Consider the following 13,280-nt stretch of genomic DNA (forward strand, 5'->3'; position numbering starts at 1 on the left):
ATGCATGCAAAAGTCAGCAAAGCATTCCCCTCACAGATAAGGGAAAGAGATATATGACACTACACATCCAGAATCAAAGAGAAAGAAATCCCCTCCCAGACTAAATGTGTGTGTGTGTTTTTGTGTGTGTGTGTGTGTGTGTGTGTGTGTGTGTGTTTGTTTGTTTGTTTGTTTCGCGCCTATACTTTGCTGTTGGTAAAGTGCAACAGTCGGATCCGGCACCTGAAATCCAACTGCTTCCCCAAAGGCAGATGCTCTATGTGCTTCCAGCACCACTTCGGGGCCGATAGCCCTATTCGCTGTTATCACAAGGAAGCCCCGCTCCGTTAAGAGGAGATTACTTCCAAGAAAACAATTCACGGACTCGCCGCCTTACGCGCTGAGAGCTTCAAAAACAGCTCCGGGTAAACGGCAATAAGCGCCGGGGGCTGCAGGTACCGGGCGATGAAGCGCTCCGCGGCAACAACCAGGAGCAACCCCAGCGCCCGCCAGTCCACACGGCAAAATGGATGCGACGTGCCCGTCCGAACTGAGGCACTAGCCGCCGCCGCCGCAATTCCCTCCCCACCGCCTCCTTCCCGTCCATCGCGCATTTCCTTCTGCGGAGGGCAGAGTCCAACCCGAGACGCTCCCGCCACCCTCACCCAGGGGTGCGTCCCGCGGAGGATTTTCCATCAGTTTCTTCAGCACCAAAGGAAAAGCGCCCGTCGGGCCCCGTTCTTGCTGCACGGCTCCCGCGGTCCCCGCCGCCGCCGCTGCTACCTCCTGAGGCGCGGCACGGCTGGACATGCTATTGATGCGTAGGGGACCGACCGGCGGACCTCGAGCCCCCCGCCAGAGGCCCAGAGGGAAGAAGGAGGCGAGAAGCGACGCCAGCGGAACGGACGCCGCGGAAAAGAAAAAAATAATAATTAAATCTACCGTTGTCCCCCTCGAAGCTAACGAGAGCGCATGCGCCACTTCCCTCGGTGCGCCTCCGTCGGCCGTGGAGACATTTATTGTTCATGACCGCCTTTAAGTTGCTCGCGCGGTGATTGGCTGGGCCTGGCGACAGACGGAACTGGCTTGGTACCGCAGCCACTCCGCGACAAGCTTGAACGGAGGCCTGGCACGTGCCGCGGAGCGAGGAGCGTTCAGCGAGAATGTGGGCGCCGCCCCTTTCCCTCCGCTGGCGTCAGTACCTCCACCGAGACTCCCATCGTTTAAAACGCGGCGAGCGCCTCCAGCGCTAAACCTCAAATGACCCCAGAGGGCGCGCCAACCATCGGAGGAACAGCGGCAAGGCGGAGCTGTTGATCTGCAAGGAACTCTGAGGCGGGGCGAAGTGGGAAAAGGAGCAGATAGACTCTCATACCTCAGCGATTGTCAGGACGCTCCGTAGGCCTCCGCTTCAAAAGGAAAGCGAGGCGTGGAAAAGCCCGGGGTGAAGGAGAGAGGAAGGCGCTGGTTGAGTAGGCTATTCCAACCTGTGGCCCGCCAGTTGGGTTCTAATATATTTCTTCATCTGGGATGGTCAAAAGCCGTGACCGGCTGGCAATTAATTAAAATTAATTAAAATTAAGAGTTGTTAACCTAATCCCACGTAGCTTTTTCTCTGGTAATATCACACTACTAACTAGAGCATACAAAACATTTGCTAGACCAATACTTCAATACAGCTCATCAGTCTGGAACCCACATTACGTATCTGATATTAACACAGTAGAGAAAGTCCAGAAATATTTCACAAGAAGAGTTCTCCACTCCTCTACTCGTTGCAGAATACCTTATGCCACCAGACTTGAAATTCTAGACCTAGAAAACCTACAACTATGCTGCCTTCGGTCCGATCTAAGTATAGTACACTGCTCAAAAAAATAAAGGGAACACTTAAACAACACCATGTAACTCCAAGTCAATCACACTTCTGTGAAATCAAACTGTCCACTTAGGTAGAAACACTGACAATTTCACATGCTGTTGTGCAAATGGAATAGACAACAGGTGGAAAGCATAGGCAGGTAGCAAGACATCCCCAATAAAGGAATGGTTCTGCAGGTGGTGACCACAGACCACTTCTCCGTTCCTATGCTTTCTGGCTGATGGTTTGGTCACTTTGGAATGCTGGCAGTGCTGTCACTCTAGGGGTAGCATGAGATGGAGTCTACAACCCACAGAAGTGGCTCAGGTAGTGCAGCTCATCCAGGATGGCACATCAATGTGAGCTGTGGCAAGAAGGTTTGCTGTGTCTGTCAGTGTAGTGTCCAGAGCTTGGAGGCGCTGCTGGGAGACAGGCCAGCACATCAGGAGACGTGGAGGAGGCCGTAGGAGGGCAACAACCCAGCATCGGGACCGCTACCTCCGCCTTTGTGCAAGGAGGGACAGGAGGAGCACTGCCAGAGCCCTGCAAAATGACCTCCAGCGGGCCACAAATGTGCATGTGGCTGCTCAAACAGTCAGAAACAGACTCCATGAGGATGGTATGAGGGCCCGATGTCCACAGGTGGGGGTTGTGCTTACAGCCCAACACCATGCAGGACGTTTGGCATTTGCCGGAGAACACCAAGATTGGGAAATTCGCCACTGGCGCCCTGTGCTCTTCACAGATGAAAGCAGGTTCACACTGAACACATGTGACAGACGTGACAGGGTCTGGAGATGCCGTGGAGAACGTTCTGCTGCCTGCAACATCCTCCAGCATGACCGGTTTGGCAGTGGATCAATAATGGTGTGGGGTGGCATTTCTTTAGGGGACCGCACAGCCCTCCATGTGCTCGTCAGAGGTAGCCTGACTGCCATTAGGTACTGAGATGAGATCCTCAGACCCCTTGTGAGACCATATGCTGGTGCAGTTGGCCCTGGGTTCCTCCTAATGCACGACAATGCTAGACCTCATGTGGCTGGAGTGTGTCAGCAGTTCCTGTAAGACGAAGGCATTGATGCTATGGACTGGCCCGCCCGTTCCCAGACCTGAATCCAATTGAGCACATCTGGGACATCATGTCTCGCTCTATCCACCAACGCCACGTTGCACCACAGACTGTCCAGGAGTTAAGGGATGCTTTAGTCCAGGTGTGGGAGGAGATCCCTCAGGAGACCATCCGCCACCTCATCAGGAGCATGCCCAGGCGTTGTAGGGAGGTCATACAGGCACATGGAGGCCACACACACTACTGAGCCTCATTTTGACTTGTTTTAAGGACATGACATCAAAGTTGGATCAGCCTGTAGTGTTTTTTTCCACATTAATTTTGAGTGTAACTCCAAATCCAGACCTCCATGGGTTGCTAAATTTGACTTCCATTGATAATTTTTGTGTGATTTTGTTGTCAGCACATTCAACTATGTAATGAACAAAGTATTTAATAAGACTATTTCATTCATTCAGATCTAGGATGTCTTATTTTTGTGTTCCCTTTATTTTTTTTGAGCAGTGTATATAAAATCACACATTGCAATGTCCTACCTGTCAATGAATACTTCAGCTTCAACCATAACAATACAAGAGCACACAATAGATACAAACTCAAGGTAAACCGCACCAAACTTGATTGCAGGAAATATGACTTCAGCAACAGAGTGGTCAATGTCTGGAATACTCTACCTGATTCTGTGGTTTCTTCCCCAAACCCCAAAAACTTTAACCTTAGACTGTCTACTATTGACCTCACCCCTTTCCTAAGAGGTCTGTAGGGGGCGTGCCTAAGCGCACCAACGTGCCTACCATCCCTGTCCTATTGTTTCTTTTAATTTTTCTTATATGTATCCATTTCATGTATTCATAACTGTTTATACTTATACCTGTTATCTTATAATCACTTGACAAAATAAAATAAAATTTAAAAAAATGAAGTTGATCTGTGAATATTACAGTAGATAGAATCCTTCTGCTTATATTCCTTCCAGCTTAAGCTAACAAGAAAAATCCCAGGGTGGTTTGTGTTGTGTGTGATCAACAAATTGTATTCAGCCATGTTTTTTTCTTGTTAATGACACACACACACACACACACACACACACACGTTTTAGCAGAATTGTCTTCCTAAACTTGTGCACGGTGCCATTTTTTTCTTTCCAATCCTTTTGAAGCTTGTTTATCTATATTGGTCTCAGCAGATGGCAGTGTGCGACCAGTCTTGTCAAAATTCAGAGGCTGAGCCAGGTTCACGTTTGGATGGGCTTCTGGGGACCCCAGGGCTGTAGAACATTCCAGAAGAAAGCAATTGCAATCCTCTTCTATATTGCTGTTAAAATCCTTCTCCATCCTTAATAGATGTGTCAATAAAGACAACACCAACTGAATTTGGCATACAGGAGACCATGCCGTGTGTTTTCCTTTCTATGTCAGAGCCAACCTTATTATTAGGCAAGATGAGGTGGCTAGGTCAGGCAAGTGGTCTGCCCATAGGCCCAGTGAAGATGCTATGCCTTTGAACACATCAAATGAATGCTCTGTTGGCCATCCAACTGACTTAGGAAATGGGCTAGGAGAGAAAACACAGTCTTATCCTTCAAACAGCAAAATGTCTTGAGCAGCTGTACACTCTTGGGACGGAACCTTCAAACAATAGTGAAAATAATGAAAAAGAAAAGAAAAGGGTCTGCATATGCACTCAAACCAGTTACCCTTTCACTGATTGTTCTTGTCTTTCTTATTGCCCATTTTGAATATAATTTCCTTGGGAACAAAAAGCAATCAATTTCCCTAGATTGATAAATGTTGCAGAAACAGTAATTCATTGACATGTGATTGTTTAAAATGCTCTTTTAAATAAATATTAAACATTACAGGTCATAGCAAGTAACTGAGCTATAGGATCAAATCTGGCTAGTCCTTGAAAAGCAAGTCACCAGGAAATTATCATATGATAAACTGGAACTTGAAGAAAACATCCCAAAAGAAGATAATTACATACTCTTTCTACATTATTGCCAAGAAAACTATGTGTGGTCACTAGGAATTAAATTCAGCTTAAGGGAATTTTTAAAATTAAATATTACAAGTGAGCAGAACATTCCATTATTTTAGCACATGGGTTATTTTGATTGGCATTAGTATTCATATTCTCTTACCCTACTATAATAATTCAACAGGTATTAATAAAACTTTTAAAGAAACTGAGAGGCAAAGACTAGTTTTCTAGAATACTAGTCAAGTCAGCACAAAATAATCTATACTAATTCATTTTGATTTTAATTCCTTTTGATGTAAGCTACAGGCTTGCCTTGACTGCACTGATTGGAATCTTTTCTAAGATACCTCTGCAGACTTGGATGAACTCAGATATTGTAATATCATATGTCAGTTTTTGTGAAGACCTATGTGTGCCAACCAGAAACCTGCAAATATATACTAACAACAAGCCTTGGTTTACAGCTAAACTTAAGCAGCTATGTGGTGCCAAAGAAGAAGCCTATAGAATGCTTCCTATAGCAGGGGTCTCCAACCTTGGCAACTTTAAGACTTGTGGACTTCAACTCCCAGAATTCTGGGAGTTGAAGTCCACAAGTCTTAAAGTTGCCCTCTCCTATAGGCTATATAGGCTATATTCTATAGGAAGGCGATAGAATGCTGTACAATCAGGCTAGAAACCAGAGGTGGTATTCAGCAGGTTCTGACCAGTTCTGGAGAACCGGTAGTGGAAATTTTGAATAGTTCGGAGAACTGGCAAATACCACCTCTGGCTGAAGATTTTACAGTATCCTTCCCCTGCCACACCCACCAAGCCACACCCATAGAACCGGTAGTAAAAAAATTTGAATCCCACCACTGCTAGAAACGTATTAACAAGGGAGATCAGAGCAGCAAAAAGAAGCTACTCTGAAAAGCTAAGGAATCAGTTCTCAAAAAACGAAACAGCAAACATGGAAAACTCTTAAAAATATCACTGGTTATAGCAAACTTCCTTCCCATGCTGAAGGAAATCAACAACTGACAGATAACCTGAATATGTTTTACTGAAGGTTTGAGAGGAAACTACTACCATCTATTCCATAATTCCCATCTCAGACACACCAACAACAGTCAAGCTTTCTACAAACTAACCTATCTCCTTCTACTTATGACTATAACCTTGTTGCTTGTATTTTTACGATTATATTGTTTTATTTAGTTTCCTAGTATGATTTTGATTGCTTATTTAATATCCTATGACTATCATTGTGTTGTATCTTATTATTCTGGATGAATTTATTTTTTATGTACACTGAGAGCTTATGAACCAAAGACAAATTCCTTATGTGTCCAATCACACTTGGCCAATAAAGAATTCTATTTTTTTATAATTAATTCCAACATCAGCTGTTTCCATATTTTTGAAAAATTCATCTGCATATTGCATGTTCAGTCCCACTGAAAACTCTTTCTTGTCAGATAATAATAGTAACACCACCTCCAACAATACTTTTTAAAACTTATCTAGAGCCTATGTAAACAAAATTGAACTTTCGCTGAGCAAGAAATTTGGATCTCAGAATAATACAATTAGTCATAAGATTTCTATATTCTTAACATATCCTCAGCAGAAAAATGACATGATAATCAAGATATGTGCCTTCTTGAGATTTTGGCTGAAACTGTTATTATTACTATACAGATGACACCCAATTTCTTATTTTTTATTTATTTATTTATTTATTTATGTCAATTGCTTACAAGGTAATAGGTATAAGTAAAAACATAGTTATGAATACATGGATACATATAAGAAAAATAAACAAAAATAAAAGAAACAATAGGACAGGGACGGTAGGCACGTTGGTGCACTTATGCACGCCCCCTACAGACCTCTTAGGAAAGGGGTGAGGTCAATAGTAGACAGTCTAAGGTTAAAGTTTTTGGGGTTTGGGGAAGAAACCGCAGAGTCAGGTAGAGTATTCCAGACATTGACCACTCTGTTGCTGAAGTTGTATTTCCTGCACTCAAGTTTTGTGCGATTAACCTGGAGTTTGTATCTATTGTTTGCTCTTGTGTTGTTATGGTTGAAGCTGAAGTATTCATTGACAGGTAGGACATTGCAATGTATGATTTTATATACTATACTTAGATTGGACCAAAGGCGGTGTAGTTGTAGGTTTTCTAGGCCTAGAATTTCGAGTCTGGTGGCGTAAGGTATTCTGCAATGAGTAGAGGAGTGGAGAACTCTTCTTGTGAAATATTTCTGGGCTTTCTCAACTGTGTTAATATCAGATACATAATGTGGGTTCCAGACTGATCAGCTGTATTCGAGTATTGGTCTAGCAAATGTTTTGTATGCTCTAGTTATTAGTGTAATATTACCAAAGAAAAAGCTATGTAAGATTAGGTTAACAACTCTTAATGCCTTTTTGGCTATGTAGTTACAGTGGGCTCTAGCACTTAGATCATTAGAGATGAGTACTCCAAGATCATTGACAGAGTTTGGATCATCAACAAGGTCTTGACTATTCAGCCTGTATTTTATTTTCTGATTTTTTTTGCCAATATGTAGGACAGAGCATTTATTTGTTGAGAATTGAAGTTGCCATTTGCTTGACTATTCTGTTACATAGTCAAGGTCTTTTTGAAGGGTAGTAGTATTGTCTGTGGTGTTGAATAGCTTTACATCATCAGCGAAGATAACGCAGTTGCTCTTGATATGATCACAGAGGTCATTTATGTAGAGTATGAAGAGAGTTGGTCCTAGAACACTGCCTTGGGGGACCCCACTGTTGACAGGTACAGAATTTGATAGGACGCTCCCAATTTTGACCATTTGTTGTCTGTTTGACAGGAATGCTTTTATCCAGTTATGCAGGTGTCCAGAGATACCATAAGATTTTAGTTTGAGTAGTAGTTTGTCATGTACCACTGAATCAAAGGCTTTACAGAAGTCTATGTAGATTGCCTCTATTGCTTTACCCTGATCGAGTTGTGTAGTCCATATATTTTTGCAGTGTAAGAGTTGCAGATTACATGATAGTTTTTTCCTGAAACCAAATTGTTTATTAGAGAGTAGGTTGTTTGTTTCTAAGTGGAGGTTGATGGATTGGTTAATAATTGATTCTATGACTTTACAGGTGATGCAGCATAAAGAGATTGGTCTGTAATTTTCAACTAGGCTGGGGTCTCCCTTTTTGAAGATGGGGATGACCATGGCTTGTGACCATAGTTTTGGCAAGGAGCTGGTCCTGAAAGATTTTTCAAAGATTATGCTTAGAGGTTCGGCTATGGCAGTGGGTAGCTTTTTTAAGAAGTAGGCACATATTCCATCCAGTCCAATAGATAGAGATAGTTTTAGATTGCGTAGTGCTTTTTCAACATTGTCTTCTGTAAAATCGACATGTATTAGATCATTGTAGTTGTCTGTGGTTCGACTAGGAAATACTGGGCATGATCCATTGCTGTTTACAAATACTGAGCCAAAGAATGTGTTAAAGAGGTTGGCTTTAATAGTGTCATCGTTGCAGTCTTTACCATTAGGTCCTTTCAGGGGTGAGATGGACCTTGAGTTTTTTAGTTTGTTGTTTACAAAATTGTAGAAAGTGTGGGTGGAATTGGTGCGTAGAAGGATTTTTTCTTGTTTAATGTGATAATTGGTGCATTAAATTTTTATTTTAATCACATTTTATTTTAATCACATTTTATTTTAATCACATTCAAATAAATCTGACTGATATAAGTGATATCTGGAGGCAGAAATCTGTATGAAATTGTATGAAATCTACAAACTGAAGATTGGTATGGAAGAGATGGAGTTTTTTAAAGGACGCATCTTCAGGTCTGGAAAAAGTTGTTCAGCCTCTGCACACCTTGTAAAATATCAGATTATGAATAAAAAATACAGTAACAAGATTATGAGCTGGAACTTCTGCACAGTTACAAGGATGGGGAGCATCTGGCTTCATAATAGTATATATGAAAAGAATTTTGAAATTCAAACACAATTCAGCTGTTGGTCTTAACAAACAAACAAACAAAAAAGCCTAGAATTTATAGGCCCGGCATATTTATAGCCTATATCTTCCAAGTTACTTTAACCAGACTATTTATTGTGATGGATTGAAATGAGGAGTCCTTGGTGCTCTTTCAGGTTGGTTTTCTTGCAGACATTTCATTACATTGATGCTACCTAATTTGGGTAATGAAACATTTGCATGAACACAACTAGGCTCAACCCACCAAGGGCTCCTCATTGCAACCATGAACTACAAAAATTCTCCTCTAATGGTACTGTGTGTTGTGCTTGAGAGAATGACTTGGTTATTCTCAGTTTGAAAGATGAAGGGTACAGGACCAGAGAAGCAATTTTCTCCATTATTGCCCTGATCTACTGGATTAAAATGCCTATCCCCTCCCCAAGATATCTAGTTGGCTTCAGTCTCTACTTGAGTCAACTTTTGGAAAGCTATCAAAACCTAGCTGTTCTGACAAGTCTTTGGAGATCAATATCTGTTCTTTGCCTGCCATCTGTTTGGCAGTACTGTATGCTATCTTAAATTTACATTGTTTTAATGAATGTTACATTTTGGCTCTACGGTTTTATTACTGAAAACAGGTTTTAAGATATTTTCAATTATGGTAGTATACATACAAATAAAGGAAGGCAGAGATGATAGATGATAGATAGATGATAGATAGAGATAGATAGATAGATAGATAGATAGATAGATAGATAGATAGATAGATAGACAGACAATAGACAGACAGACAGAGACATAGAATCAATGACAACCTGAATTTGAGCCAAAGGAATCTTAATGTATCTAGAAAATTTTATATGATGGTCTTATATGATCTGATTTATGTTAACTGTCTAGTCCAGGCAGGGGTGGGATTCAACCAGTGTTACTACTGGTTCAGTGACTATGTTTTGCATGCGTATGCATGCTTTGCGCACACACACGCATGATGTACGCTGTGCGCACGTGTAAAAAACCTTAGGCTGTGCCACCCAGATAGCTGAAAAACACTGCGCACAGGTGTGCAGCATTTGAAAAGCCACTTTTTTCCTGCTTTTTCAACCTCAGCTGTGCCGCGCAAAGCAGCTGAGGTTGAAAAAGCAGGAAATAAAGGACAGGTAAGAGCCCAGGCGCGGTAGGACAAACAGCAGCAAACACAGAACCAGTTTGGTGTCTGCTGCTCTTCAGAGCTATCGGTTCTATACAGCTAGGCAGAACCAGTAGCATCCCACCCCTGGGTCCAGGGTCACAGTATTAGGAAGTAGGGTGTTTCTTGCCTTTATTTTTAAATGAAATATGTAAATAGTTATAGAATAGAATAGAATAGAATACTTTATTGGCCAAATGTGATTGGACACAAAAGGAATTTGTCTTGGTGTAAATACTCTCAGTATACATAAAGAAAAGGTACATTCTATTCTATTCTATTCTATTCTATTCTATTCTATTCTATTCTATTCTATTCTATTCTATTCTATTCTATTCTATTCTATTCTAGTGTCACCATAAATTTTTCTTTCCCCTTTGTATGCATCTCCTTTTAACCCTTCCTGCTTTTATCTCAGATTTCTGATTTCCCTTCTCTTCATATGTTTCTGTCACTCCCAATTTTCTTTCATCTCCTACAGCTTTCTAGACGTTCACTTCTCTTTTTACTTTGCCAATCGCCATATCTTCTCTTCCATATTTTATTTTGTAATATAACAACATAGTTCATTTTTGTATGCAAGCAATTCATATACATACACACAGGTAGTTTGCAAGAGAAAATGGATCCTTTTGTGTGGATAATTGGTATAAAACAGAATAGCATTTCCACTTGGTGTCCCTTGAATCCAAGGAAAAAGATAATCACTGCTTTCCCCTGTGATCTGAATAGTTGAACAAATTCCCAATAAAAATATTTGGAATTCATCCAAGATATAAGAAATAATCAAAAATGGCTTATAAGCACATGAACACATGTGCTGCAGACTGTCTCAAGGCAAAGAAAAAAAAAAACAGGTAATCTCACTGACTGTAAGAAAAAGCAGAAACCTATTACGCACTTATAAAACTAACAGTAGTAACAGGAAAATGAAAAAAGTTCAAAGAATTTACCCAACACATCAATCTTAATAACTTTGATGATCTTAGGGAACAAGACTTTTGTGGATATTCTCACCTAAGCAATTTATCTACACATCAAGCACTCTCTAAAGCTTAACCAGAATAGTTAAATAAATATCAAATATAGAAAAATTCTATACAGCAGGGGACAGTAATGTACAGTGCTCCAGAGTAAGTGGTCAAAAATGTCCAGTGCAAAAGAAACCTCTTTCTTGCATTCATCGTTTAATTATTCCCATAGGTATTATACGTGCCATGTTAGCTTTATTTCTCACCTGCCAATAAAAGCGGCTCTATTATTAGAAGCTGAGGGATGATTATCTTAGAAAGAGGCCTTGATATGAAAATATATTTGAATGGAATAGCCAGGATCCCAAAGCATCATATTCAGTACGTCAGTAAAGACGAAAATTATTTCTTTATGAGATAGGATGACCACCCTTAAAGAGTGCTGCCATGGCATCATAATCTGAAAATGCAATTTCAAATAGTCTAAATAGATACTTTCAGAGTTCTCACCATTTCCCTAATCCCTGATTCCATAGGATAAATTCCTTCAGATCTATTTTACCAGAGAACAGATACTTGGTTCGCCAGCCTCATATTGAAAAAGAGGTGGAGACTGGAGCAATCTCTTTCAATATTTCTGTTACATTGTTATGGAGTATTCTTATTCAAATTCAGTACCTTAATTTTATAACTAGCTTAGACAAGTATTCAGACAAGTATTAGCCCGGTATTCAGGAATGCAGGAAGTGAGCAAAATTGTTACTGTACCCTCATCAGAAAAAGAGAACTTCCATAAATGAATGAGTGTTTCAAAACTTGTAACTCTCGCCAGAAATTCATTGTTATAACACTTTTAAAGAAAGTTTCTCTGGAAAAGAGAATAGAAAAAGAGAGTAGCTGAACTGCTCTCAAAGTACATAGCAAGCCTGAGGATTGAAATAGGTCAGCAGCGGCCCACAATCCTGCACCTCGCCGTCTTCCTCTCCACCCTTTCTTACATCTTTTTCGGCTCCTATCCCGCTCCCCAGGCTCCCTAGACCTTATATTGCTGTTAAACTGCCTATTACGCCTCGCATCACCTGCCGTTTCCCCGATCGCGGGAAATTCCCGAATTGTCAGGCGCTCAAACTATCGTAACAGAAATCGAGATACAATTCACCCCTTCCCTCCTTACAGCCTCGGGAACAGTTAGGCGTGGGGTTGGCGGTGTCTTTTTCCTACCTTTCAGAGCGCCCGTCCAGGGTAAATGGTATTCCAGAAGCGATTTCAGGACCTCGGGTAAGTCCACAGGACCGGCCCCGCTATTGTGGTGGCTAGTCATGGCCAATCGCGGGACCGGCGGGAGGAGGAAGAATTCCCCGAAAGGACCCCCGGGTTGCTGACTGAGCCCCTGAATGCAAAGAACTTTTTTTTTTTAACCTATAACAAAAGTAACTTGAAAGCTTGAGCTATCTTTAACCACATTGCTAAAATCTGTAATCTGAAAATGAGGGAGGAGTTTGAGAAAGGGAAAGCCAATCAGAGGTGAAGCAGCATTCTTTCACCGAATTTCTACCCCCCCTCCTTTTAATCAATCGGCCAATGATAAAAGAGGATTGGCTGAGCCGCCTGAGCTGGTTTATAAGGTCCGCCTCAGCCAATCAGAATACAAAGAATTGGGACAGTTACCTAACTAAGGAGTGGAAAGCGTTTGGTCGTAAGAAAGGCATTATACCAAGCGCGAGAGGACAAGCAACGTTAGCAAATGAAGATCTGAAAGGATAATAAGCTTACTGCAATAGATCGATGAATCAAATCTGAGGTCCAGACTCTTTTATAATAAAATCAGTGCTGGCAAACAAAGAATATTCATGTATTACTATAAAAGCCCAATTTCTTTGAGGCTCTGAAAAGGCTTTAGTAATTACTGACCAGCCAGTGTATTTTTAATTTATCTCACAACATTAAAAAAAAAATCAGCTACTTTGTGGGAAGATCATAACTTGAAAGATCAATATTTGGAGTCTAAAATTAGACAATTCTGAATATGAAAAGTAACATTTTGCTATAATCTGTTGCTGAATAAGTCAGTACTTATTACACAGTGGTGGGATTCAAAAATTTTTACTACCAGTTCTGTGGGCGTGGTGTGGCTTGATGGGCGTGGCTTGGTGGGCGAGGCAGGGGAAGGTTACTGCAAAATCCCATTCCCTCCCCACCCCACTAACCTGTTTTCCAGCTCCGTTCTCCTGTGCAGGGCAACAAAAGAAGCTGGGACTTGGGAG

The 13,280-nt window shown here is 41.4% G+C and overlaps 1 protein-coding gene across 4 annotated transcripts in view; it reads right to left on the minus strand.

The window, feature by feature from the left end:
• Positions 1-12,520, minus strand: part of TEF (TEF transcription factor, PAR bZIP family member) — a 46,660-nt gene extending 34,140 nt beyond the window's left edge. For 2 of the 4 annotated variants that reach the window (XM_087968262.1, XM_026694802.2), the window contains exon 1: positions 645-1,030. In XM_087968262.1, coding sequence (XP_087824388.1) covers positions 645-789 — 145 coding nt within the window. In that variant the 5' untranslated portion in view covers positions 790-1,030. Of the gene's footprint in view, positions 1-644; positions 1,031-12,237 lie in introns of those variants that run through there. The other 2 variants (XM_087968263.1, XM_026694804.2) reach the window with 2 other exon arrangements.
• Between the last annotated feature and the right edge of the window lie 760 nt (positions 12,521-13,280).

The sequence above is a fragment of the Notechis scutatus genome, chromosome 6 (genome assembly GCF_049901735.1).
Source record: "Notechis scutatus isolate UNSWTSFEM ecotype Mainland chromosome 6, rNotScu1.2, whole genome shotgun sequence".
Lineage (NCBI taxonomy): Eukaryota > Metazoa > Chordata > Lepidosauria > Squamata > Elapidae > Notechis > Notechis scutatus.